At 40.0% G+C, this 26797-nt stretch overlaps 1 protein-coding gene across 6 annotated transcripts in view; it reads right to left on the bottom strand.

Annotated features, from left to right (window-relative positions):
- Window positions 1-26797, bottom strand: part of KIAA1549 (KIAA1549 ortholog) — a 159134-nt gene that overhangs the window by 68946 nt on the left and 63391 nt on the right. For all 6 annotated transcript variants that reach the window (XM_030040784.1, XM_030040779.1, XM_030040781.1 and 3 more), the window contains exons 2-6: window positions 11933-14668; window positions 10357-10445; window positions 4339-4516; window positions 2694-2821; window positions 1133-1316 (exon numbers count right to left, since the gene is read on the bottom strand). In XM_030040784.1, coding sequence (XP_029896644.1) covers window positions 1133-1316; window positions 2694-2821; window positions 4339-4516; window positions 10357-10445; window positions 11933-14668 — 3315 coding nt within the window. The remainder of the gene's footprint in view (window positions 1-1132; window positions 1317-2693; window positions 2822-4338; window positions 4517-10356; window positions 10446-11932; window positions 14669-26797) is intronic.

The following is a 26797-nucleotide window of genomic DNA, read 5'->3' as shown; positions in this document are numbered from 1 at the left end:
TGTGCAATCATCTTACATATGTTTAAAGGCGCTATAGAGAACAAATTCTGTTGACAATCACTCTCTTTACAGTATCTTTATTGGCATACTACTACACAGCTGCATAATGAACAGCAGCTACGATTAGGCCTGATTTTGCACTAGACATTTAACTGTATAGCAAGAATCACTGTGTCAGATGTTATGCACCTATATAGCTCACAAAAATAAGGCTGAAAATTAAAAATCTGCATTGGAAAGCACAGCGTGATAGGAGAAATGAGGAATTAATGGACTGAGTTAACAGTAACACCCACCAGGGGGGAAAGGCAAATACTGTTCTCTCATCATCTTGCTTATGTTCATGAGTCACTTCTGTCATGAACAATCCATTAGTGTACAAGGATAAGTGTTGAGTTTAGAAACTTGCCTTATTTATGAGACTGAGGTCATCTGAAAAATCTAACCAAACATAAGTTGTCACGGCTGAGTGTCAAGCAAACTCTGCTATGCAGGCAGTTCCCATTAATCTAAGTTTAGGATGGCCATGGACTGGAATAACTTGCAATGCAAGTTGTACATAAGAACTGAGAGATATACTTAAAAGGTAATACCTTAAAAGATAATAGACTACTCAAAAATGCACTGCTGCTGACTAACAGATAACCCAGAGAGACTATATGGGCAAATACAAGCTTATGTTGCCAATGTCCCAGGCTTTCTAGAAGCCAGAGCCAGTTAAGTGTGCCGCAAAGCCCAAGGTAGTAAACCCTGCTGAGAAGCAGCAAAGGCCCCTGTAGCATAACCACAGAGACACAGCCTGGATGGCACTTCACTGCAATATTGATCGAAGTGACTTTTTTTTTTTTTTTTTTTAATCTGGACTAAGATGCATGGACTAACGAAGCCAGGTTAAACACAACTGGCCCAGCACAAAAGGAAAGGATGATGACAAAAGCAACAAGTTGCTGTAACACTGATATGCAGTATGTGAGCAGAGAGGGACATGGATTTGCTCTGCAGAATTCATGATACAAATTAGGTACTTGAAGCTGCATTATCACTTATGCACAAAATTACCTTAAAATTGTAGAGAGGAAAAAATACTAAAAAAAAAAGTGTTTTGCGGTCTTGGCAAACAGCAAGTACTCACGTTCAGCAATTTGCTGCACAGGAAAGCCCAGATAGAAGCTGAATTCCACCACAGACAAGTTTCTTAGTTGCTCACTGACTTCAGACCCATTTAGAAAACCGTATCTATCTCGGATGGCAAAAACAATGCTCACAGGGCCTTGTCGAAACGCTACCCCAGGCCTACTCAGAGTTATATTCAGTATCTGAAAAGACAAGATTGAAGAAGGGTCAGCAAAATCAAATCATTGGCATTTCCATTCCTTCCTTGACACAATTTTTTTTCCTAATACGAAGGGTGGGAATTCACATAAAAACAGAGGAACCTCTATTCCAGACTGATTCAGCCTGCTGAGACTCAGAAAAGGCAAAGTTACATGGGAATTCCTTTTCTAAGAGTTATCCGTTAAGGTCAATAATAATTCAGTATGATCTGAAAGCTACAGTCCAGAAAATGATGAAAAAACCCACCTAGATAGACAGTCAGCAAAATAAATCTTCCAATAAAGGAATCTTAGATGAATACCAAACTGCGTGGAACAGACAGGAAGTGACCATGGTAAAGAAACGTTCTGAAAATGGATGTTCTCTTGGTCAAAACCTCCTGCACACTCAGACCCTAGCAGCTGTGTTCATGTAGACAAACCTCTTCCAGACTGTAAGGAAGTATTTAAAATATAAGTTCACTGAGCTGGTAGTCTAAGAAATAGACTGCGTGTTCTGTCTTCAGTCTATCTAGTGACATTGTGTCATTCAGTTGTACATACAGGAAAGTGCTCAGAACTGTACTATATATAGGTACTATAAAGTTTATGCCATTTTTCCTGCTACGATTTTATTTTAGGGTACCACAGATGGGCATTTATGGTGCCAGTTAAAAAACACGATAAAATTTTTACTAATTTTGGTATTACAATAAAGCTAGATTAAATTTAAGAATTCAGACAGAAGGAGGAGTTGGTCTCATTAAGTTGAATTACTGACTTTCCAGGGAGTTTTAAGCTCTGCTGTGTGATTCAGTACCCAGCACATATGCAATACATTTCATATGTGAAGTTCCAGTAGCAGCTGCCACGGACATCATATAGCGCTGTAAGTATTTCTAGACCTCAGGAGCAACTAGCCTGTTTGCTCACATAATGGTGGTGTGCATATAACTCCTATATTCTCTACCAGGATCCCCTGAGTGGCAATGAGACCTGAAGTTGTTTTACAACAAAAACATTCTAAACACACCCTACTCTGTAATAGTAAAATCTGATGGGAATGACTTTGATATGGGTTGGGGCAGCCTTTATATGAAAAAACATAAACGCTATTATAATCAATAATGCTTTTGGATATAAATCATCATCTTGGATCATTTTTTCAAAAAGCCTGAAACCAGAGGAATATGTAACGCCATATTATTTTGTAGGGGGAAAAAAAACCTGACTTCATGACAAGGCCTCATAGTTCTACATGATCTAGACGGCAAGTGGTAGCCAGTGAACACCTAACTCATTTTACAGGCTGTATGAAACACAGGACAACCAAAGGTGAGGAGAAAAAGGGACAGACGTAAAATATACTAATCTTCTTACCTGCACAGTGAAGTTGTAGAACTCCTGGTGTTTGCTCACCTCCATGAATGCCATTGTCAGCCCTTTCTCAATGCGCCGGCTAAAGTTGCAGAACCCAACATCCACGTTCCGAGGCACAAACTGAAGGACTGAAGGCAAAGAATACACATTATTGCTACAGACAAGTACTTCCACGAGAGAGAACAAAACGAGCAAGAGAATCCACAGGGCTATCACTTTCTCATGGAATTCAGGACACATTCAGTGAAACACTGGGTAAAAATACAGTAGAAATACATTTTGTGTTGGTGCTGTAAATTCTCTATTCATTAATATCTGCTGCAGCAGTAATTAGATTACCAAAAATATTAGGGACAGAATACCCACTGGTTCCTCTTGCATACTGAAAGACCTTCACCACATACATGTGGCTAATTTTACACAACTTGAACACTGAATCAGCCACACTGAAATCCTTAGTACCCACGAGACCAATGAAAATCTTAAGGAAAAAAGCAACAGATCTCTTTTTTCTTGTAGCCTGAAATATAGTAGTTAGCTTGTCTAAAAGACCACATATTGGGTCCATTAAGTATCAGTCTAACACTTTCAAAACACTTAATTACCAAGCAATCTTTTAAATCTAGATACATATACCTCAAAGTCTTTCACAGGAGAGAAAGAGAGCGCACAGGAGAGAGAGTGAGCGTAGAGCAATGTGAGCACACAGACCTTAACTACATGCACATCTGTGGATTTCCTGATATAGTCTTGCCCAAAGAAATGCTATGATTAGGTTACAGATCCTAATAGCAATGTTATACAAGGTTCACAAACAGAAAATATGTCTATTGTATACCTATGTAACCATGTTAAGCATTGGAAAAAGATATCACACCAGTACAATTAAAGAAGTGACATGTTACCATACAGTTATTAACAAAGCAGAAACAACACATGAAACATACCTGAACAAAAGCACCATGTTTGACATTCACTGCCTATATACTCAATCCTTGTCACTACCTCATTACACAGGCAAACAACCAGGCAGGTGGTTTTGTTACGCAAACAGTGCCTGAAGAAGATTTTAAATGATACCACTGACTCTCAAAATCTATTACATGGGTAATATTTTACTTCAGATTACTAGTAGTCATGGACTTCACATAAACTGCTGCCATGCAGCAGCCATGGAAAGCTGAATACTACATGAGCAATCCTCCTGCTCACATTATACATGAGCAATCAATCCTCCTGCTCACCCATTCTCCTACATTATGACAATTCTAAAAAGTAGCATTTAATGTAAACATAATTTGAAACTTGACTCGAGCATTATAAAGTAGCTGCACTGTGATTTTATAAATAAATGTTTCACAATTTTTTTTCTTTTCTCACCTTTTGAAGCAAGAAAGAGCACACGTATTTTGCAACATGCCAAAAAAATTTTCTTGAAAAAATCATGAAATTATGGGGTTAACTGTTTACAATTTATCATCTCTCAACCATGGATCTGGCAAGTATTTCACTAACAACCAAGAATTAAGATTCACAGCAACAGAACACAGGATTTTGACTTGACCTTGCATACTTGATCACAAGTGAAGAAGTGTGAATCAATACAAAGCTACATCTCCTCCTCTTCATGTCAGGAAGAACTCACCTGTCTGAACTTGGAATCTGTTATCTGGCACAGTGAAAGAAGGATGAAGTGAGAGGATCATGGGGGCCTCACCACGAAGAAGACTGCTGTTCACAAGCACATTTATGACAGCTACTGCCGTGTAAACAAAAGGACCTGATGTCACCAAGAAAGCAAATTTAGGGGAAATTTTATAAACCTACAAAAAAAGAAAAAGAAATTAAAAAAAAATAATCTTCAATGTGAAATTTGGCAACACTTTAGACCTACATAGTCTCACACATTTCAAAGCCACATCATCAAGCGGTAGAAAAATACAATCTTTATTTTTCAAAGAAGTGAGCAGATGCACAAACACTCTGCTAGTGCTGCGCCTTGCAGCCTCTGCTCCAGTGCATCAGAGAGGCAACTCCCCCATGCTAGGCGCACCTGCTAGAATCCCTTCATTACAACACACCAAACTCAACACTTCTTGATTTATCACATCCCAGCATAGTAGCACTCCCCCTCGCCTGCATTCCCCTGGAGTACATAAGAGTACCCATATAAAATTGCTGCGTACTTATCGAACCACCTGCATAGCTTCTGCATTTCAGTGATATACTGCATAGCGAATACATCCTATACCATTCACATGTGATAGTCAAGAAGCAAAATACACATAACCTGTGTTTTATGGACATAGTTTTCACACTGAAGAACGCTTTCTTCCAGAGAACACTTCTATCTGCTTATTTCAGACCAGTTACCATAATTACAATTTTCCTCTCCCAATTCATCTCCTGACTTTGAATCTTCTTAAAAACCCTGAGGAGCCTTAGTCATTGTGTAAAAGAAATGAGATTGCAAGTTAAATATAAACCTAGGTGAATGTTTCCATGCAGACACTATTATCCACCATTTCTCTGTCACCTAAGCAAAAACAAACTGAAGGCTTTTATTTATTTAAACATATTGCCACGTCTTCTCTTCTTCAGAGAAACTGTCTCAATATCAAGGACACCTGTTTCCCCAGCATTGTTTTTTGTCTCTTTGGTTTACTCCCCAGTTTGTTTTATTTGCCTAAGGCAGTCACACTAAAATATTTTGAGATGTCCAACATGATGGCATCACAAATAAATAAATAATCTAAACCAGAGACCCAAAGGTTCTGATAAACGTGCACCTCTTAGATTAGGAGATGCTAGCACTTTGCAGGCTTTGTGCTGGTGAAGAGGTATGTTAGATATCCTCAACTTCAGGATCAGTCTTACAGAAAAGCACAGTGCTACTTAAATTGTGACCCACGTGTTCCGCACTGGTATTTCTGCAACAGTGTAAAGTGATGGCAATTGCTGTTTAGATGAGACAGCAAGCAGCTCTTTCCTATCCTCTAAAAACCATGCATTTCAAAGAGATCATCTATACCAGAAGAAACTACCTCAGTAGCAGAAGAAATAAAAAAAAATAATCTATACTGCTCATTATTCCTTTCTTCCTTCTTAGTCCACAAATATATGCGACATGCAGCTTTTATTTTAAATGGATTTAGACCCATACAACTCAAATTTGTTTGATATGAATAATATGCACAGCTCTTTTCAGTTCCTCTTATCTGAAATTTTATCCTTTTATCTCAGGACGAAATGATCTCTGCAGCTTCAGTTTGTCAAATGGAAACAGCAGTTATAATGGGTAAGACATGCCAAAAGAAAGTTGTCCATTACTTGCAAAGGAGACTACTTAAAAGGCAAGAAAAAGAGGAATCAGAATTACAAATCTTAGTGACAATTTGCTGGTGATTTCTAAAGCAATATATGCTGAGGAAGAGAGGCCTAGTGTAGCCAGCATGTACTTCTGCACTGGAGTTAGGCGTTTCAGACAAGAAAGCAAGCCTCTGATAACTAACTCAGCTGTCTCCATCTCTGACCTGTTGCAGTGCACCATAAATGCAATGAAAGCAGCCTACCCTGAACACCTCACTGGAATTTTGCATCAACTTTTTCATCTTAACAGCTAATATTGTTTCCCTTTTCTGCTTCACAGCAGCAGAAAAGCAATGGCAACTCCAGAAGAATGGAAATTTTTTAAAAAACAACTTTTAAGTGTAATTTTGAGGTACGTAGATTAGAACCACTACAGGTCAAAACAATAGCTATTTCTGCTTGAGATATTGCAGGGCTGTCTAGAGTTAGCTCTCTACAACCTAATTCAGATGACAGAAATAATATAGCCATGCCAGCATGATGCTGTCTACAAGCTAATTCACAGAGAAGTTTGCAAAGTTGTCTAGGATAGATGAGCACAGCCCATCTATCTTGATTCACGAATGAGAATCACTCCTCCTGGCAGAGCACTAACAGTTCACAAACCCAACTGTCCATCCAACCCTCTCTTGGAGGTTTCACCTCTACTGCCAGGACAGATGCTAACAAATTAGCTAGCTAAACCACCACATTTTAGAATGCCACCTATTAAAGTAAACAAGCACAAATTTCTTATATTAAAAAAGTACAAATTTCTTAACACTTTGGGCCAGAAAGCCAGAGAAGCACTCAAGACTCCATGTGCACTTTGGAGCCATTCCCACAGCAAAAGCAGAAACCTTCAGTAGGTGCAGAGAACCCTTACACCACCTCAAGTTAAGCTATCCCTTCTCCAAAGTGCAACGGCTAATCCAACTCTGCTGTTTCCAGGACACAACCTGGAACTGAATGAGATATTCAAAGCTACCCTTGGAAAAGAGCACGCTTCTAGTACAGAAAGTTTTCAAGCCTTGATTTACTAGGGGCTAGAAGAGTATTTGGGGAAAATATCACTGTATGCTTACTCTGTCCCTTATGACGTTCCCTAAGCATTTGCTATTGATTATTGTCCACTAAAATATTTGATTAGATGTGCCTTCACTACAGTCTAATCCCTGCCTACGTTCCACTCTATTATGCTGTGTAAACATCTGGCAGAAAGCATATACAACCCATTTCCTTGCCACCACCTTATTAAGCACCCTGTAAAGAGCCTGCAGAGAGCATTTAACTTCCTGAAGATGGGCTACAAAAGCTCACAGGTCTTAAAAATGAAACAAAGCTTCTGCTTCTACGCACATTAGGATCCTAAGGCAACAATTCTCTCACCATTTTTACACACCTAAACAGTACCAGCCAGAATTTCAGCAGCAGTGAGCAGCGATGAAGCCAGAAAAAGTCCACAAGGTGGCATCTTTGAAAGAAGTATTTAACTGCCTGACAATGAAGTGATCTCCTCACTTTGAAGGCAGAGGTTTACTGATTTTGGATTATAGAAACCAATACACTAAGGACAGGCCCCAAACCCATTATTAAATAGAGCAACAAAGTGGCTGAGGTATACATTATACTGCATGATAAAATTTTCAAGCACAAAGGAGGCTGGCAAAAAGCTTTTTCCTGTTGGCATGAACTTAATGGCACCATGGGTCCTGGCAGCAAGTCACTGCCAACGCTATTCTATTTCACACCCCAGTGCAACAAAGCTAAGTCAAGGGAATATTGTATAACAGATCTTACCCATGTATCATAAGGTCTACATTAGAGAAAGTTGACAAAAATTACTCTTATTCAAACAATAGGTTGTTATTCTTTTGCAGATGCAATACATTGAGACCAACTGGAAAGAACTTTAAAATTTTAGGTTATTCTCACTTTGCTATAAGGACTTTTGCTTGGAAAACATTGACAAAAGTTTTTTTCATTAGGCAGGATTCAAGGCTTGCCTCCTTTTTTTTTTTCCCACTTCAACAACTCAGAATGTTTGAAATAATAAAGAGGCAGAGACCAACGTTTCAAGTGAAAAAGTTGGGAAAAAAATGTTTTAATCCTCCTTTCAGTGTTAAGCTGAGCAGCAGTTATATCCCTCGTTGCCATGGATTTTATTTTTAAAGCATACATTACTACAAAGTTAAATTTAACAAGACTGCCTCCTGATTTACTGTGCATTACATCACAGCAAGGGAACAACATCTGTGAGCTGTAATAGGAGACCCAGTAAAAAAGCAGCTTAGAGAAATGCACTGCTTTACCATAACTTGCAAATGTACTCACGGTTCCTGGGTACGATCAACTAACAAAAGTCAGGTCTGTTTGAATAATTAAGTTTAGCGATATAGACAAATTCTGTTTAAAATTTTGCATCACATCACCACTCAGCATACTGATATTATAGACAGCTCTTTTTTTAAAATAAGTTTTGTTAGTATTCCGCCATTAGAGGTGAAGACATTTGCTAGTGATTATTTTTAGTGCAAAACCCATACCCAAGGCATCAAAAAGAACACATACGATAGCAGCATTCTAGCATAAAATAAGCATAACTGATTCCACAGAGATGTTTCTCCTTTCAATAAAAAAAGAGTTTGCAAAGAATGAAGCCAGACTAACTGCATTATTTATAAAAACAGTTGCTTCTGAGAAGCCTTAGGGCCAAAACATCCTATTGAGAGCTTTACAAGGCAGTAGAGGGCATGAAAGGAAGGAATTTAAAGGGCAAAAATACAAAGAAGCAAGATATCAAATGTTTGCTCCAGTCAACCTTCAAATATTTAGCAACAGATTTTGTCTTACTGCTGTTAGTATTAAGAGGGTAAGTAAGTGCTTCCATATTATTGAGGTGTATAAGGTCACTGAAAATTAGTGTAGTTCTATCATCATGAACTTTTGACTTCTACTTGACTATGCCTGTTTGCACAATCTGAAGGTATAATTCACAAACCAGAAGAAAAATCTCTTATTTACAAAAAAACCTAAAAAGCTTATAGGCAGGTATTGCTAAAGGACCTGAACTACACATAATTTATAGTGGCAGCTCACTGTGGCTGAAGTTTGGCAGAAACTTGTAACATTCCTATCTTGACTGAGTAGTACAGAGGTATATTCTCCAACATCAGACAGGAGTTGTTTAATTATTGAGTGCAGTGATTATGGAAGGAGCTGTCAAAACACTGTTTCCCCACACAGATGAGCAAGCAGAAATTAGAGGCACCAAGGGATTCTGTGCATGGAGAAACTCAAGTTATGTTCAACATTCAAACTGCTACTTGAGTTAACTTCATGATGAAAATGAGATCATAGACTCAAAAAAGTAAGATAATGTGGTGCTGGGCTATCACAACTGGATGAATGCAGACATGAAAAAATTGCAAGTGCAGCTGAACCTGCACCTACACCAGTAATTCCATTAAAACATTTTATTTTGTCCCCAGTATTGAAGTATCTGATTATACAACAAAGGTACCCCCCAAACTACCTCTACAGTCTTTTCCTCTCAGACAGAGGGTTTGAGATAGAGGAGGGGAATAGGGTCTTTAAACCTCATCTCAACCAGACGCTCACTTTAAGGTTAGGAAACAGCACTGAAATATTGTTCAAAGATGATTCCTTGAACATCAAAGCAGAGGAAGCTTTCAAAAAAAACAACAAGACGGCAGCAATCCCTAGCCCTGTGAGTGGGGGAAGAACAGGAGTCACACCTATTTGAAGGCTTAAAAAAACACCTTACCATTGCACACCTGATTTTTTTTTCCCCGCCTTTTTCATCTGCCAAATCCTGCATTTGGGAGTCCACCACTTCCCCTGCAAGTGTTGATGGCCTCACTCACAACATAAAATAGCACAAGGCTGTGCAGAAGGTTTTGTTTTCTTTAAGGTGCTAAGTATATAATCTGCTAGCAGAAGAAACAAAACTTTTTAACAGGTATTTTGAAAGGTAAAAGCTTTTCAGCTCAGTTTCAATTCACCAGCCAAAGGAGTTGCGCAGTAGAGGCTGGACATTGCTTGCTCACCTCTGGCAAAACCAAGAAAGGGCTGTCCTAGAAAACTATGACATTCTAAAAGTAAAAAAGCTGATGTCATATTCACGTTAAAAAAACACAAACAAAACATGACTAACATTTAAGGCAGAATAAACCTCTCTCTGATATAGTACCACATGGGTTGTTTTTAAATCACTGTTTTAGCCTGTGAAAACTAAAACCACTATTGTAGTATATTGATCAAGTAGTACTTGTACACACTTCATACCACTTACCTCTAGCTCTACTGATCGCCTGAACTGAACTCTGAGCACTTCTCTGATGGATTCACTGACATTTTGTAGAACAGCTCTTTGGGCCAGCACTGGAAATTAATGTCAGTCAGTCAATACATTTTAGCTTCATCTCTTGGGCTTTGGTTCAAAGCTGCATTTTCAATTGTGCAATGCATGAAAAAGCAGGCAATGAGATCAACTGCATCAAATGGATAAGAGAATGGACAAGGAAATAGGTAAAGGTGTGACTGTATCCTAAAAAGTGACTGTACATACAGTTTAAGGGACACCAGGTTTATTTTCTCTCTCTTGTTTTTCCATATCTAATGTCTTTAGCATTCTACTAAAAGAATCTTCTAAAGAGCCATTGAGGCATTCAAATTGGATCTGAAAGTCATAGCACATTCAGTCTGACCTGTGCACAACAAGCCCACTGTCATAACGCAGTTAAAGTTTTGTAGGCAACGCATGGAATGCAAATGAGGTCAGAAAAAAGCCGCAGAAAATATGTATCTATTTTCTCTTAGATAAAAAGTAAACAAACATGTCATTAATTACTGAAAGGGATATCCACCGAGTAAGAAATTGCTTTAAAAACCCTACATCCCTACGGATGTCATGTCTGTTACAGTCATACTGAGACTGTGACTATGGTCAAGGAAACAACTGAAAAGTGTCATGTTGTCATCCTGCATTTACTTTCCATCAGTAACTTGCCTACAAAACTACTCAAATTACAGATTAAAAAAAATCTTCCTCATCACCAGCATAGCCAGCTCACCTTCGTATCTGGAGAATGAGATTATGCTCGTTCTGCTTTACATACTACAAATAAATCTTAAGGGCAAAATGGGTTGCTTACCACAGAACATGCAGCACTTCTGCAGCTGCCCTGGATTAGTTCGCTGGTATTGTTTTGTTAACAAGCTAGGAAGAGGTAGGAAAACACCAAAAAAAGCAAATACAGATGCTGAGACAATTAATTTTGAAACACATGTCACTTTTTCTGGTTACAAACACACCAAATCCAACTGAAGTAAGTATGGGAGGAGGGAAAATATAAACATAAGCTAGTACGGTAAAATCATAAAAATGGTAACAAAACCCAAACATTTTTTAGAACAACTCTCTTCTTTCACATTACAACATTACCTCACATGCGGGTTTTTTTTACAAACAGCAGCAACAACTGAAAGGAGAAACTTACTCAGTCAGAACATTTAATAGTTTGGCAGAACAGCACCATGACAGTAACATTCACTTACAACCCATGAAATGATAAAGCAGCCTCTAATTCAGCATACTTGCATATACGCATCAGCAATTTTAGAAGACAATTTCATTCTCTGTGCAGTGTAACGTATATGAAACTCACTATCACAACAGATTTTTTTCTAGTGAATTCTATTATTTTTAAGAATAAATGATAAATCAATGCTTTTACAGCCATTTGTCTAAATTTACACCATATTTCTTTGAAAGGTTCACTTAGCTAATTCGACACCGGCAATTTAGCTAGGGGGTCACATTACAGTAGCTTCTGAAAAACAAAATAAAGACGTTAGGAGTATCTTACCCGCAGTGACTAAGTAAGCATCAGGAACCGTGATGTCGCAGACGTAGGGTTGCCTGGTAGTGGTCACGGCCGAGGTTACGGCCACAGGTTCAGATGGAGTAGTGGTCGCCAGAGGGGCAGAGGAGGTGGTCCCCAGGCTGCCTGCAGCAGTGACGCCGCGGCTGCCCGTGGCACTGGCGGCAGTGGTTGTGGGGACACTGGTGGAAGCGGTCGATGCATCAGTACCAGCAGTTACACCGCTTCCTGCTGGAGCTTCATATCCAGTGGGAGGGCCAGAAGTCGGAGGAACTTGCGTGGGAGCAAACGACACGGTCACAGACAGAGATGCGGTAGGAAAGGGCATCGCGCTGCTGGTGTCGGCACGCGACGTCAGGCTGTCGGGGTCTGCGGGAGGAAGGGCTGTCTGGGCACTGCCCTCGCTGCGAGACGTTAAAAGCAGCGTGGGGTTAACTGTAGCACCAATATCCTCATCAGAAGCCGGAGCAGTTGAGAGCAGAGATGAAGATACATTTAAGACAGGAGTTGCCGGAAAGGTAGTAAACAAAGAGATCAGATTTGTTTCGCTGAGCAAGATGCTGCTGGTAACAGACTGGGTGTCGGAAGCAGGCAGCACCAGGGTAGGAACCACGGAGTGAGAGGTGGAGAGTGAAGGCTCCAACCGAGAGGTAGCTCCTGTAACAGCTGAGGTAAACACAACTTCAGAGCCCGCTGGCAATACAGAGGGTGCTTCCAGAAACACAGATGACTCGGAGTGAAAATCTGATGATAGCGTTATTTCAGGAACGTGTGCACCTGGAACAGAGGATGCATTTGAATAGAAGTATGATGTTTGGCCAAGAGGGAACTGAGAAACCTTGGCGTCAGTGGCGGAGCTGACAGTGGTAGCCAAGTCCCAGCTGGAAACATCCTCAGAAAGTACTGATGTCCCAGTCAACAAGGTCTGAGGTAAGAGTGCTGATAAATCACTTTGCGTGACAGAGTAAGAATTTAGCATGGCCAATGATAAAGACAAGTAGCTAGGTTCAATAAGAAATGGTGTTGATAGAAGATTGGATGGAAAATCTGAAATATTTAAAGACGGTTCCTCCCTTGTAGAAGTCTTGTCAAGCAAAACCACAGATTCTGATGGCATTAATTCTGGCAACTCCAGCAAAGTTGTATGACTGACTGCAAACGATGCTACCGGCTCCCTCGGGATGAAGGTAGAGTCAAACAGAACGGTGGTGGCATCAGGAAGTTCTACATGAGTGCTTGGTGTCAACGAAACTGTTTCCAGAACAGGGAGGGAAAACTGGGCAACAGAGATGTTCAGTGATGTTCCTCCAGGGAGCTGATGGTAAGAAGAAATTGTTATAGGTCTTCTGTCGTTAAGGACAGAGTCCGCAGTGCTCAATAAAAACACGCTTGAATCCGGCATTTCTGCAAATCTTGAAGAAAATGAAACAACTGGTCTTGATGGAAAAGAAGTATCAAAAATCTCAGGTGTAGGCTCCTCTAATTCATACCCGTCAGCAATTACAGTTGCAAACGGAGTTATGCCTTGTACTTCAGAGGCTGTGATGGACAAAGTCTCAACGTAATCGCCTGAGCCCACATCATGTTCTGGGGAAAAGCCTGCCTCTGGCAGAAGTGAAACTGAGTCACAATACAGACAAGAACTGTATGATCTCGTGAAAGGCACTGGACTCATGAGCTTACTGAAAAGCTCTGATTGACTTGGTATTTCTGAACTGGCAGGCAAATTTGGTGTTATACTGGAGAATTCACGTGTAAACAGGCTGGCATTAAGAACTGTATTAGAGTCTGTAGAAATGGCAGCTGAGTGAAGCAAGGACGCAGGTGGAAGACTAATAGGAAACAAAGCAGGCTCAGCACTGGCAGCTGAAGCCGGGGTGGCCCAGGGAATGCTTGGACTGGGGTAGGTCTGTAGACTGAGAGTTTCTGCTGCCCTGGTACTCACATCAGCATAAATGTCACCATACGGGTCTGCACTTTGTGCTGTGGCATGTGGGGTCACAGGGCTATTTTTATCCAGCAGCTTGAGATGAAGAGGCAACCCTTCTGATGCAGCCCCAAAAGGCAGAGCTGTTAAACTTGCATTTATGTTTTCCTGCACTGCAACTCCCGCCTCTAAAGGAATGGAAGTGAAATAAATAGCTGTATTTGGAGGGTACAACGGCAAGTCTCTGCTTGCAGTTAGCATTTCACTATCTGGTACAAAAGGCTTCAATTCTGTAAGAGTGTTACTGCGTTCAGGGACAGCACTCAACGGAGTCTTTTGCTGTGCTGTTTCTGAGATATCATATGGTGAAAAAAGGACAGATAATGAAGGTGTTAGCAAGACAGTTTCTAACATTTCTCCTGGTGGCTCTACTGTATTAACTGAATGATGATCGGTTAAAACTGCAAAAGACTTCAGCGGAGGAGTCCACGGTGCCTTTGGAAATGAGCTAATAAATTCATCGTCACTTAAGAACGCCTCATTGCTTGTTACTGAAACATCTACCAACGGCGTACTTTTCCCTTCTGAAATCCTGACCATTTCTTCTTGGTTAAATAAAGTCACATCAAAGGGAGTGGTAACTGATGATAAAACCGTTTGAAGGAAATTACTTTCTTGGAACTCCAAAGTACTTTTTGCTAAGGCCATTTGCGTCCTGCTGCCTGATATGCTTTGGTGCACATTTGAGTCCATTGAGAAAAATGAAAAATTTTGCTGTTCCAAGGATCTCTCATCTAAATAAAGAGGGAGAGAGAAAAACAAAAAATGAAAACCACCAGATTACCACAAGTAGTAAGATGGCAATAAGCAAACCTCAGACACAGTATTTCTGGAGACAACTGCCCAGAATTCAAGGGCTGAGACAAAACCTCTCGGTACGTGAAAAACCTCCATGAGCAAGTCAGCACAAATAGTAAGATTGCCTGTGAACCTCCATTCCCTGGAAACGAGCAGGACAACACGAGCTTCTCTCACCCCACACCTACTTTTCTCTCTACAGCAGCACTCCAGCAAGGCAGAAAGTGGCTCCCTCTTACTACGCAAGGCTACAGCACATGTCAGCTAATGGTCTCACAAAGTAAACAAACCAAAGAGGGTAACAAGGAACAATGCAGGGAAAAATTTTGCATAACTTTAGGTCTTCTGCTTTCCTTTAGTACCACTTCATTTTCTCTGGTTTTATTATTTCTTAATATTAGGCTAGCTAGCAGATCTGTTCTGTTTCAAGGACCAGGTTCTCCCTCTCCTATCAGAAATGAGTGACACTTAAGAGAGATGAAGAGGGGTTCCCTTTACGTAAGGCAAATGCGGACCTGATTATCAACTACAAGAATTTGCTAAGTAACAGGTCCAGTAGTTACGCTTACATTGTCAGCCATTCATTTAACTTCTGGCCTTTTAGCAGTCAGTGACAAATTGCTTCATCACACAATTGCCATCTCTATTCACAACCCGCTGCAGGAGTATTCTGTTTATGGGCCACCTGCAATAAAACTGCAATAACTGCTCCAGTTTGCAGAATTCTAGTAGTAATAGCTGGGTTCAAACACAAAGGAGAAAAAGCTAAGAATTCACCAGATATTTGAACAAAATACTTGCAAAAATCATACGTTAATATCATTTGCATAACTTGACTATAACTCCTCCTCTCACAAAAGTGTTCTTGGGTTATAGAGATCTGTATATAAACTTTTGCAACCATGAATGCGTTTTGCCATGAAAAGGTTGATTATTGCTTGAGTACTCGTCTGAAATGTCAAGACTGGATTAATAGCCTTCAGAGCCAACTATTAAAGGGAATCACAGAAAATTGCTGCTGGATATTTTTCAAGGACATACGCAAAGGCTTCATCCTTAAATGATCTATCCCACTTGATCATTCTGTTTTCATATAGGATCATCCATGCAGTGCTGCTGGAACCTACTGACAATGCACATTAAAAAGGCTGGGGCTGGGCGGGGGGGGAGGAATCCCATCCAGTTAAACCACCAGGGACCAGTTTAAAATAAAAATGAGCATACACAGTATAAAGTGCCGGATGGTGATACAGTACACTGCTCAACTCAAACTACATTTGTAACCCTTTAGAGGACGCCTTGAACTCAGTAACCCATGGTAGATCTTGCAGGAATAGCTCACCTATCTGTTACGGACTGTTGTCAGTCTAACGACACCTTCCAAAGGTGATAAACTGCTGTACTCATCCCCTTCTCCCTGATCTGTTTGCTAAATTCCTTGACACAACTTTTCAAGCACTGACACACTGACTTGATAAATTTTGAAGCTGCTGATCTGGAAAGAACAATTACAAGAATTAACGCACAGAGCTAATACCACTGTACCACTAATCACATTTAATCAAATGAACGCTGTGATTATATACTTTATTTTACTGATCCCATGCACAATGTTTTGCAGCATAACAGGTACTATTCTCTCAAGTAGTCCCAATCCATTTTTTCCTCCTGAAACTCACTGTAGGCATTGCCAGCTTTATGATGCTTAGTCGTGATGTGACAATAAAATATACTGCCTTACAATGCTCTTGGGAGAGGGAGAGAAAACAGGTACACTCTTGTAAAAGTACATAAGACAAATACACGAGTCCATCCTTGACTTCCTCCATGGAGGTCAGCTGTTTGAACATGACACAGTGCAGCCACCATGGAATAACTGTTTTCACAAGCGGTTAACGTGGGTAACAGACAAAGCAGTTTCTAGCAAGCATGGAACCGAAACACGGACCCGAAACACGGACCCTGAGCCAGCCCTGTTTGCTGACCAAAAGCTGTTCAACATCTTCTCCTCACTGAAAGTCTCTCTAGCCTCACTCCGTCCTTTGACTATGGCTTCCAGCCTTTTTTTTTTTCCCCTCTTTGTGACATTTTGAGTAAGCAGGGAGTTACTAAAGGAAGAGACTTACAAGGCTTACAAGACTTACAAAAAACACTGCCAAAATGAATCACTTCTCTCCCTATACGCATGCACTATTCCTTTTAGCCAGCCCTGTAAAATCCTGTCCACCTTGGTCACACTTTGGACACCTCGCGCTTGCTTACAGCGAGTTCTACATTGCAGGCACACATGCTAACGGATAAAGTTCTTCTTGTTCATCACAGCTTCACGTTGTAAATCCCTGCAGCAGTAACACAAGACAGCTGTGTTAGTTTCAACACAGTAAGCATGGTAAACGTGGCATTGGTACACGTGACAGTTAATATGACAGGCAAAGGTGAATACATACTAATTATTAACTGCACTTTTGATCACATATCTACACAAATCTTCGACCCAAAGCTAGAGGTGATTCCACAAACAAAAGTTTCACTGTCTATACATGCCTGTGCTGTGTATCATCTTCTTCCTTCACCCATAGAGAGCTCCCTTTATTTTTGTTCAGTTTGACAGGAGAGCTGTCACAAGGCAAGATCCTACTGGAAGTGACTACACATCACAGAAAGATGTTCTGAAGAATTACTTGCACCACTATAAGCTGTCCAATAGACATGCATAAGAGTCAAGAGCAATCTTGGCTTTAAATTCATTCTGACTTTAGAATTAGTTTTTTCTTCACAGTCTGCTAATATTTTTTCCTTGAAAGACAAAATAATAGTAAATAACAATTTTATCATACACCCGTGCCTCTTAGTGCAAAGAATCTTGCCACTGACACCAGGAAGGAAGGAACACAACTTCTGAAAAAGATGTTGTTGTTTGGGGTTTTTTTTGTTTGTTTGTTGTTTTTTTTGTTTTTTTGGTTTTTTTTTTTTTTTTTAAGGAAAACACACCATGTCTTGAAAAAGTTACAAGCTGTAAGACAAGGTAAGAGCATTGTTACTTGAGGTAAGTGGAATGCGAAAAATTCACTTGTGCATACAGGATTTTGAAACAACTCAACGGCAAGTTCGCAAGCCAATGTTCCATGCTATTTGCTTTGCTTAGCATTTTAGAAGCAGGAAGCCTTAGTGACATGCCATTAATAATACAAATTATTGTTTTCTGTCATCTCCAGAAGAACAGCGTACTACTTGAAAACTGCTTGTCAGAACTGTGCGCGCCTCTCGTGGAGAGCAGATGGGACATGCGGCAGATGTGCCCAGGAGCAGCCAGACAGCCCACAAAGAGGAAGGAAAAGCAAAGGGAAAAGGGAAGGAGGTGAAGGCACACCACGGCATGACAATCACGCCCTCATCGGTGCAGAGCAGCCGATCTGGCTCTACTGTGGGACAAAGAAAGCGGACAGATTGCACATGTTCCGGTGTATCTCAACGCCACGACTGCACAAAGCTATTGATGAATATCAATGCTGACTTGTTTGTTTGCACAGCTGTTGTTGTGGGTGACGGTTTCACCATCCAGCAACTGTACTGCCATTGAGCTAGGCAACAGTGACGGGATGACAATCAGACAAGCCAAACTCCACCAAGCCGATAATGTTATGAAAAAGAATAGATAGCTTCAGAAGCAAAGCTGTGATCCCAAGAGCAAAAGGGAGGAAAGGAGAGCGCTTGTGGCAGGGGCCACGGGAGGCACAGATGGCACCCGTACAGTGCCCCAGCTCAGACAATGCCATTCGGACACAGGAGGAGTGACAGCATAGGAAATGTGCTGACGGGCTTGGGGTGATGAACTCTCTGCTGCTTCTGCTGCCCCCCAAAACCGGTCAGAGCCTGACCGAAATTCACAAGTAATGAAACCTGTCACTGAACACAACGATCCCTTCAACTGCCAAATCCTTATTTACAGAAGCACAGCCATGCACCGTTAACACTGGTGCAGACTTGTGTGAATTCGGGAAGGGCCATAATACCAGCACAGCACTTTCCCATGACTACAGCGAAGGACTGCTGCAGTCTGTGGACTTCTCTGGTGACAAAAATATACCATGTCAGCTTGCCAGAAAACTATGTGCATTCATAAACCAGGAACTAGACCAGTCATTTTTCCAGAAAGCAATTAGAGGGATGTAGTTTTCATCCTTCCTGTAGTTGCAAGCGCTGAAAAGTAATGTCTGTTCTATACTCTAGAATAAAGTAAAAAAGGATGATTTTTCAAATATATATTTGTAATGATATATGCATATATTCATATGCTTTCATATTTTAATACTTCATTTATAATAAATATACTTTCATATATTTTGAAATGCAGGATCCAAGATGTAACATCACCTCTGCCACTGACGTCTCATGTGACTTCAATAAAGTTGCATCACTTTTCTGCACTCTGCTATTAAAATGTGACAATTGTACACTATCACGACTATCAATATCTACTAAAATGTAGGTAATTTCCTATATTATGAAGATGTTAAATTACAGATGACAGGTACAGGCATAACAACAACAAATATAACAGAGAAGTCTTTATTTGTGATAAAATTAAACCTTGAGAATAGAACTCGTAATTTTTGCTGTATTATTTTTGAGAAACTAAGTAATGGCTAATAAAGTTTGCAAACATCAGAAAACGCCAGCAGACTAGCAGCAAACCAGTTCAAAACATACATCACTTAAAAAAAAATTATCTTCTGTGTACTAACACAATGATATACAAAGTTAAGTTATAGTACCTTTATTTTTTAGGCAAGGTGAAAAATTGCTCTTTTATTGCTGCCCATTGTTTCAAACAAAGGCATTTTAGGCAAAGGGGCAACTGATGCTACATACATTCCAAGTATTATGGGAAAATCCCTGTTAACTAACTAGATAACAACAGTTCCCAAATTATTAAAAATAAAGCTATGAACTCACTAGGAGTATTCACCACTTGAAACAGCTTCTGGACTATGGGGTAGAGTAGCACATCTCATTTAAGGGAAGCTTTTAATAACATTTTTTTAATGTAACTTTTTCTCTGAGAAACGGAAAGTAAGAAATTGAAATAACTGAATGTAGCGTAGGATGAGACCACCCAAGGCAAATAGATAGAGGCAAATGAGTCTGAAAAAAAAATCGTAACTCTTCCTCATACAGCTTAACACTTAACTTTCTAATTTATTTAACAGCATTTAGTTCAGCTTCCATCAGAAAGAGCTTGTATGCATTAGGTCATTGCAAAAAATTTACACAGCTCTCTTGTGTAAGCCTTTAACTAAATTTCTTAGGTGTCTGGCTTGTAGGAAAATACCAGTCACAGAAGCATGTGCAGCTGAAAAGCTGTCAGCTTGCTTCTCTGGGAGGCATTAAGCATGGATTGAACAGTGACAGTAATCACCCCTGGCACACAAAAGCCAGGGAGAGGAGAGAATGGGAGCCTGCATCGTTCCTATCTTCCCAAGCTCCAGCTCCCACCTCCTCTGGGGGGGTCCAGGCAGCTTTTGGAAGGTTCTGTTCCCCGGAGCACATGCTGCACCCATGCCCAACGCTCCCTCGGGACAGCACACACTCAGGCTGTGCAAGGGACACAAATCATCCAGAGTCCTAAGAGCTGTTTCTCAAAGATGTTCATTTTCTTATTGTAAAAGATTGAGCGTATCTCGCACCATTTACTACACGCTCTTATAAATTTTAACTAAGCTGCTTGTACCACCTGAAAGGTTAAAAGAGAGATAAAGTAAAGAAAAAAAAAATTATGCTGCCTCAGTACTCTTTTGCACTGCAGTTGAAGATAAAATTTCATAACAAATAGAAAAAGTTATATCAGGAGAAAAATAATAGTGTTAATAGGAATCATGCAAAGTGAGTGCCTATGTACACGCACGCTCACTTTTGCACACTTTAGGTTTCAATACATAGCCAAGAAAGAAGAGAAACGTTCTTGAAGTCATTCTTCATCCACATGCAAACAGATGTGGCTCAGCTGCTGCCCAGGTGCAAGCATGCAAGAAACTCCCCCTCCTGCAGAGCAAACGAGCACAAGCTTCCATCTCTGCATGAGGAGAAAAGATGCACCAAAGCACAAAGGGAAGGGCAAAGATAAACCCTTGCTTGCTTGCCAGCAGAGTTGATGAAGACTTTGTAAAGAAAGAAGTTTAGTAGAAGGCAGTCTAACTGCATTTCATACCTGAGTCAAAACATACATCATGACACTCCTCATCAAGTACCGCATTTGAAAACCAACACCAATGAACCTATAATACCAGGCACTAGCGTTTACATTTTCTTCCTCATTGAACATTTAAAACACCCTCAGAACTTCCTTTAGGATGCTTTTGCTGGTAACCACCATGTTAAAGAGCTGTAGGCAGTCGGGGTCCCAACTTCTACTGCACAGCTGATGGAACACCTCATCAGAAAACTTGCAAACTATGTTCTGATCCAGAAATCTTCCTAACATATCCACTGCTTGGGCAGAACAGGACCCTGTAGTAGTTTACAGTAAATGGTAGATTAAAAGAAAAAACCACAGCTTTTCTTTATTTAATACCACTGTAACACATTCTGTTTTGCACAAAAGAGAGGAAAAACCTTGCAACCCAAGTGAAGCTTTTTGTAACACAGATGATAACAGCACACCACCAGGTCAGGCAGTAAGGGCAGGAGAGCATAAAGATGGGGGGAAAGCAAACAACCCCACCACCCACTCCATAAACACAAGCAGACGGTGAGGTCCACCTCCCAAACAGTTATTATTATCTTTGAAAAACTACAACTTTGCTAACAAGTGGGCTGGGAACAAAACCCATGCACAGAACAGTTTGTCATGCCTACACAACACCTGCAAACCAAAATGATACAGAAATCCTCACTTGTGGACTGCATAAAGCTCTTATAGCACCAAGATGCCTCAAGCTGACAATCCTTCTTTAGAACGTCTCTGAACAGAGATACCCAAATGCAGAGGTGAGAAAGCAAACTACCCATGACAATTCACACCATTTCAGACATCTCAGAGGGAAGAAAGGTAGGTGTTTCCCATACAGAAGCCTTCTATGGCCACTACGTGTTCCTACAGACCATCATCCACAGTTGAGGAAAGCAACGGCTTCGCGCAGAGCTCAGTGCTCTAACGTGACCAGCTGGCTGGCCATGCACGCACATGCACAGAAAACTGCAAATCAAAACGTAGTTCAAAGTGTAGCTTTTGCTGGGAGCATTCACGCTTTTTTGGCATTTAGTTGTACGTGACATCATCATGTGGGAAGCCATATGTTAGGGATCAAGTACAAACAAACTTGAATTGGCTTTACAAATGTTAATTCTAAGAAAAACTCTCATCAGATTTGGTCATCATGATAACCAGGTCACATTTTTAAAAAGAAAAGGCTTTCTTTCACCCCCTGCCCCCATCTTTTTTTTTTTCCTTTTTTTTTTTTTATTTAATTGCTCTCTGCACAGCAACTTGATTTTTAGTCTCTAAAGAGCCAGTGTCAGTTTTCATCCAACCAAATGACTACTGAGAAGCTTTCTGTTTATGCTCAACACTGCAGTGTCCTCCAAAATGCAGATCCTGGAAGCTTTTGAAAAGACCAATTAAATTTATATTAGCCTCTCTTTTGTGCAGATGACATATCAGTGACTAGTATTTTGCACCCAATGCATACAAATACTTTTAGCAAAAAATACATCCTTAAAACAAAATAATTTTTATTTCTTAAATTGTGTTACCACTACAAAATCTCTAGAAGCAATGTAATAACAGAGAGCCTGAAGACAAGAGTAACTGCCTAATTAGAACAGCCTACGCTGTATCCTAGTAACCCAGTTATCCACAGGGACTCTCTTCATTGACACATATCCTTAACTATGCCGTGCTGACAAAGGAAAAATACCCTTGACCGAGCTTTAAGTTGTTCAGGTCAGCAGGCTTGTTGCTCCAAAATCTTCCAGGAATAAATGGAACTCTCAACCTGCAACACCTAAAAGCAGCTCCTTTGAGAAATTAATTCACAAGACTTTTGTTACACAAAGCATGATGAAAAATCTGAAGAAATGAGATTTTCAACTGGCAGAGTACCATCACTCTGTATTGAGCTCACAAAACAACAACTTCACTGCTCCAGGGCCAGATCGTAACAATATGCCTGTACATGCTTAATTTTTCAAACAGCTGTATATGCATAAGCAAGTAACAGTGAAAAGCTCTTGCACAGTCGGATATGAAGGCATTTAGCGATACTCGCAGCATGTATCACTTGGCAAATCAAGTCACATGAGAGAGAATGTCAATGTATTTTCACAGAAAAAGGAGATTTCAAAGAAAAGCTGGGAAAGAGAGCAGAACAGTCCCAGCTACCCCAGCCTTTGGGGTTGAAACTGAGTGTTCACCAAGAGCTGAAAACATGAAAAGAAAAGAGACATACAAAGAGATGGAACAGAATTTCAAGAAGTACTCACTTTAAGTAGAGGTTTGAAATGTTACCTAAGGTTTTTCTTTACAATGTGCAAGTTTTTCTGGCCTTGACCTCACCTGGAAAAAGACACCTCCTAAAAAAACCCTGTAATAGAATCACTGCATAACACCAAAGATCAAACTTCTGCCATAATTTATAGCCATAGAACTTCCAGAAGACAATTCCCTGGCAAAATTACTAGGAAAGAAGAAAGCAACACAAGTATTATTTCAAAAAATAAAAAACCCAAACAAACAAATAAGCAAAAGATCCACACACATAAAACCACACACACTCTTCTGCCCCCTCCCTATAGGCTGTTAAGGCTTAGGCATCCACTGGAAAACATATGGAAATTCAATGCAAATATCCTTACTAGAGGTTCTGGAACTGCACCAGTTTTAAGAATAATTATGATATCAAGTAGTATGTTTCCTTGTGCAAGTATCTCAAGATTTAGCAATTAATTCTGGTCTTTCTGTCTTTTTCTCCTTAACAACATCCTCAAAACATGACAAGTAAAGAAATCACAGTTGCTAGCATTTTAAAAGAAATGAAACTTGCCCAAAGCCTTTTCTTCTGTGTCCTTAATGCAATACAACAGGCCTAATCACCACTCTCAGAGCACTCCACTGGAAACAAGTTATCCTGAGCTACTGCCATCTAAGCTTTCAGACCTGGGGCCAAGCTCATGACCAACACAAATGAGTTCAACTCTACCAGCTCCGGCAAAGTTGCATCATCTTTTCCAAGCACTGAAGTTGGTGCTGAGATCACAAGTTACTGGCCATTGAATAACACCCAAGATATTAAGGTGTGAAAGTCTTCTATTTCTTGGTACTCTTAGCTGCTCAAGATGCATGTGGCACTCCAAGCTTAAGAGAAAGCAGCTGTGGATACTGAAGTCCCCAAATCCTGGCAATAAGACCATCCTGTAATAAAAACTGTGGTTTCTGCATGGCCCTAGAAACTTCATAGCCTCAGTTAACAACAGAATAAAAGAATGAATAAATAACACGTTAACAAGAGTAGCAGAAATAAGTCAGAAAAGGATCTGCTGTAGGAAACAATGAATATATAGATAATCCAGAAAAATAATCTAAGGAGAGCATTCTTACTAGACATATATATAGGAGAACCAGAAAGGTAACAGAACAACTGTAAAAGAGAAATATATGGGAGTGGAAAACATTACATAGTCCTACTTTATGGGGCAGTCTGCTGACAGCATTTTTTACAGAAACAATATCTCTTCAGAAACATCACAAAGCAAAACTTCCTAATTAACATATTGGGAAATATACTACAAAGCCAACAATAAAAAGGAGAGACAAGGAATATCCTCTTATCAAAACTTAAGACACATGAGACAAATGAGAAACAGAAACAACTTGTTGGGAAACAGGTCAGTTAATGCACCTTTCCCAAGCAAGAATGCTAGCAGAGCACAACTGAAACATGTTTCAGAACAATTGAGCACTAAAGAAACTGAACAGCCACAGCACAGCCACACTAGCCTTGGAGACGTTTTTGTTATAACTGACATTTATTAGCAGCACAAAAGAAAATATATTTTCTTTAAAGCAACAAGGAGGAAAGGTGGTAGGCAAGGCATCATACACATGCAGATAACAACAGCCAAACTCTGCCACTTTCAGTAATAATCATTGCATACTTGTCACCTTGGCTGCCATAAAGCATCCCATTACGATTAGACTTTTCAAGATGCTGTAGTACTGCACCATGTTGCCTTGGCTGTGAATTGTTGCTGAAGCAAGCGATGACACTGAAGAGATGGTCCTTCTCAGTCCTTACTAGGACCTTTCCTGGTCTTTAAGCTCCCTGGGTCATCCCTTCACTTCTCCATAGGCTCTACTGTGTAAGGTTGCCTAAGGTTCCAACCTACCTGCATCATTGTTCAGTAAAGCTACAGACACGGGAGTCAGTGCGGGATTATAAATTGTAGCATATATTGATTAAACACAGACATATATGCACTACTCCATCTATCACAGATGGCACTGTTAAAGGTATTCTCCACTGAAAAAACCTGGGCCAGGATTAGAAGCTCCTCAGGTGAATCTCACATCTGGTTAAAATCATGCTGATTCCCATGCACACTGGAGAAAGCAACTAGAAAACAGGGTTGAGATGCATTCTGGCTGCACAGTCTCCAAGACAAAAACAGTAAAAAAAAATAAATATCCAGGAAGAGTAAACATTGGTCTCATAAGACTACAGGCTTCTCTTGAATTCAGACCTTGGTATTTGTTTCAAGATGCTATGATCTACATTTTAGGACAATGTAGAAGTTTAACCCTGTGAAGTGTTGTTGAGTTCCTCCCTTATGTGGGACTCCTCAGGACAGTACACAGTATTTTTGGAAGCAGAAACAGACACCCTTTAGATTCTAAACTGAGCTTAAAAGTGGGGCTTTTTTGTTTATGATGTTGTCAATAGCTTCAACCTATCTACTTAAAAAATATCATCACATTGAACCTGGTGAAGCACTGAGTTCCTTTCATATGTGGTACACCTCATGACAGCACACTATATTTGGAAGTTGAAACAGCTACCTATTGGATTCTAAACTGAATTTACAAGTTGGGGGTTTGGTGTCATGAATGGCTTTAATGTTCCTACTTGAAAATTATCACTGCATTGAAATTGGGCCTCTGCAGGGTAAATGGGGCTGCCAGTGCTCTCCACAAGGTACTACGCATTTGAAGCGCCTCCCTTCCAAAAATATTCCAAGAGGAAGGAAGTAATTCAGTTACATCTGTAATGAGGGAAAAGGCAGAACTGTGGGTAAGCAAGAGTTCAGTTTTATCAGGAATCATGACACGAGTTCCAAGAACAAAAACACAAAGTAGAGGCAAATCTGATGCACACTTTTTATTTGCATATAAATGCAAATAAATACATATGATTTTCCAAAATAAAGAACAGACCCTTTCTGATCACACACACAACTATTCTCCTTTACTGCATGCTTAGTACAATTTAAAATAATTGTAGGCTTCTGTAGTGTTTCAAAAAAATCGGCTTATGCACATCACAATGTCTCCAAACAATATAAATGAAATGAAAATGACTGCACATGTTAATGACTACTTTCACACTTTTATTCCAGATAATGTTAAAATAAACAATCACTGGATAAAGAAATAACACCAATGTGATAATTTCCATAGTGTATCATTCTTAAGTAATTTACTGTTCAGAAGAATTCTACCTGCAGCGAAACAGGTTCAAAAGAAAGGGAAAAGAAATACACTAACCTTCTCTATTAAGTTATCAGTTAATTGAGATGGAGTATTTACAATGTACACAAATGTTGTGTGCTATGTCCCTTACAGAGCTGGAAAATCCACTCCTGCCTAGAAGAAAGAGACTGCTAGAAGACAGCACATTAGGTATAACCAGACATACTCTTAAGAGCTGACCCAAGCTCCTGTATGTTGAGATTCTTCCCCTTTCTCGGGTGGAAGAGCTGAATTAAAGATCCTGGTTGACTGTTCATGCGTTCTTCTCCTAATATCGTAATCCCAGGAAATAACGTTATTCATAGTAACTACACGTCCATAC

This window comes from Aquila chrysaetos, chromosome 17, assembly GCF_900496995.4.
Source record: "Aquila chrysaetos chrysaetos chromosome 17, bAquChr1.4, whole genome shotgun sequence".
In the NCBI taxonomy this organism is placed as follows: domain Eukaryota; kingdom Metazoa; phylum Chordata; class Aves; order Accipitriformes; family Accipitridae; genus Aquila; species Aquila chrysaetos.
Note: the sequence above shows the minus strand (reverse complement) of the source record. Positions and strands in the feature narration are given on the sequence as shown.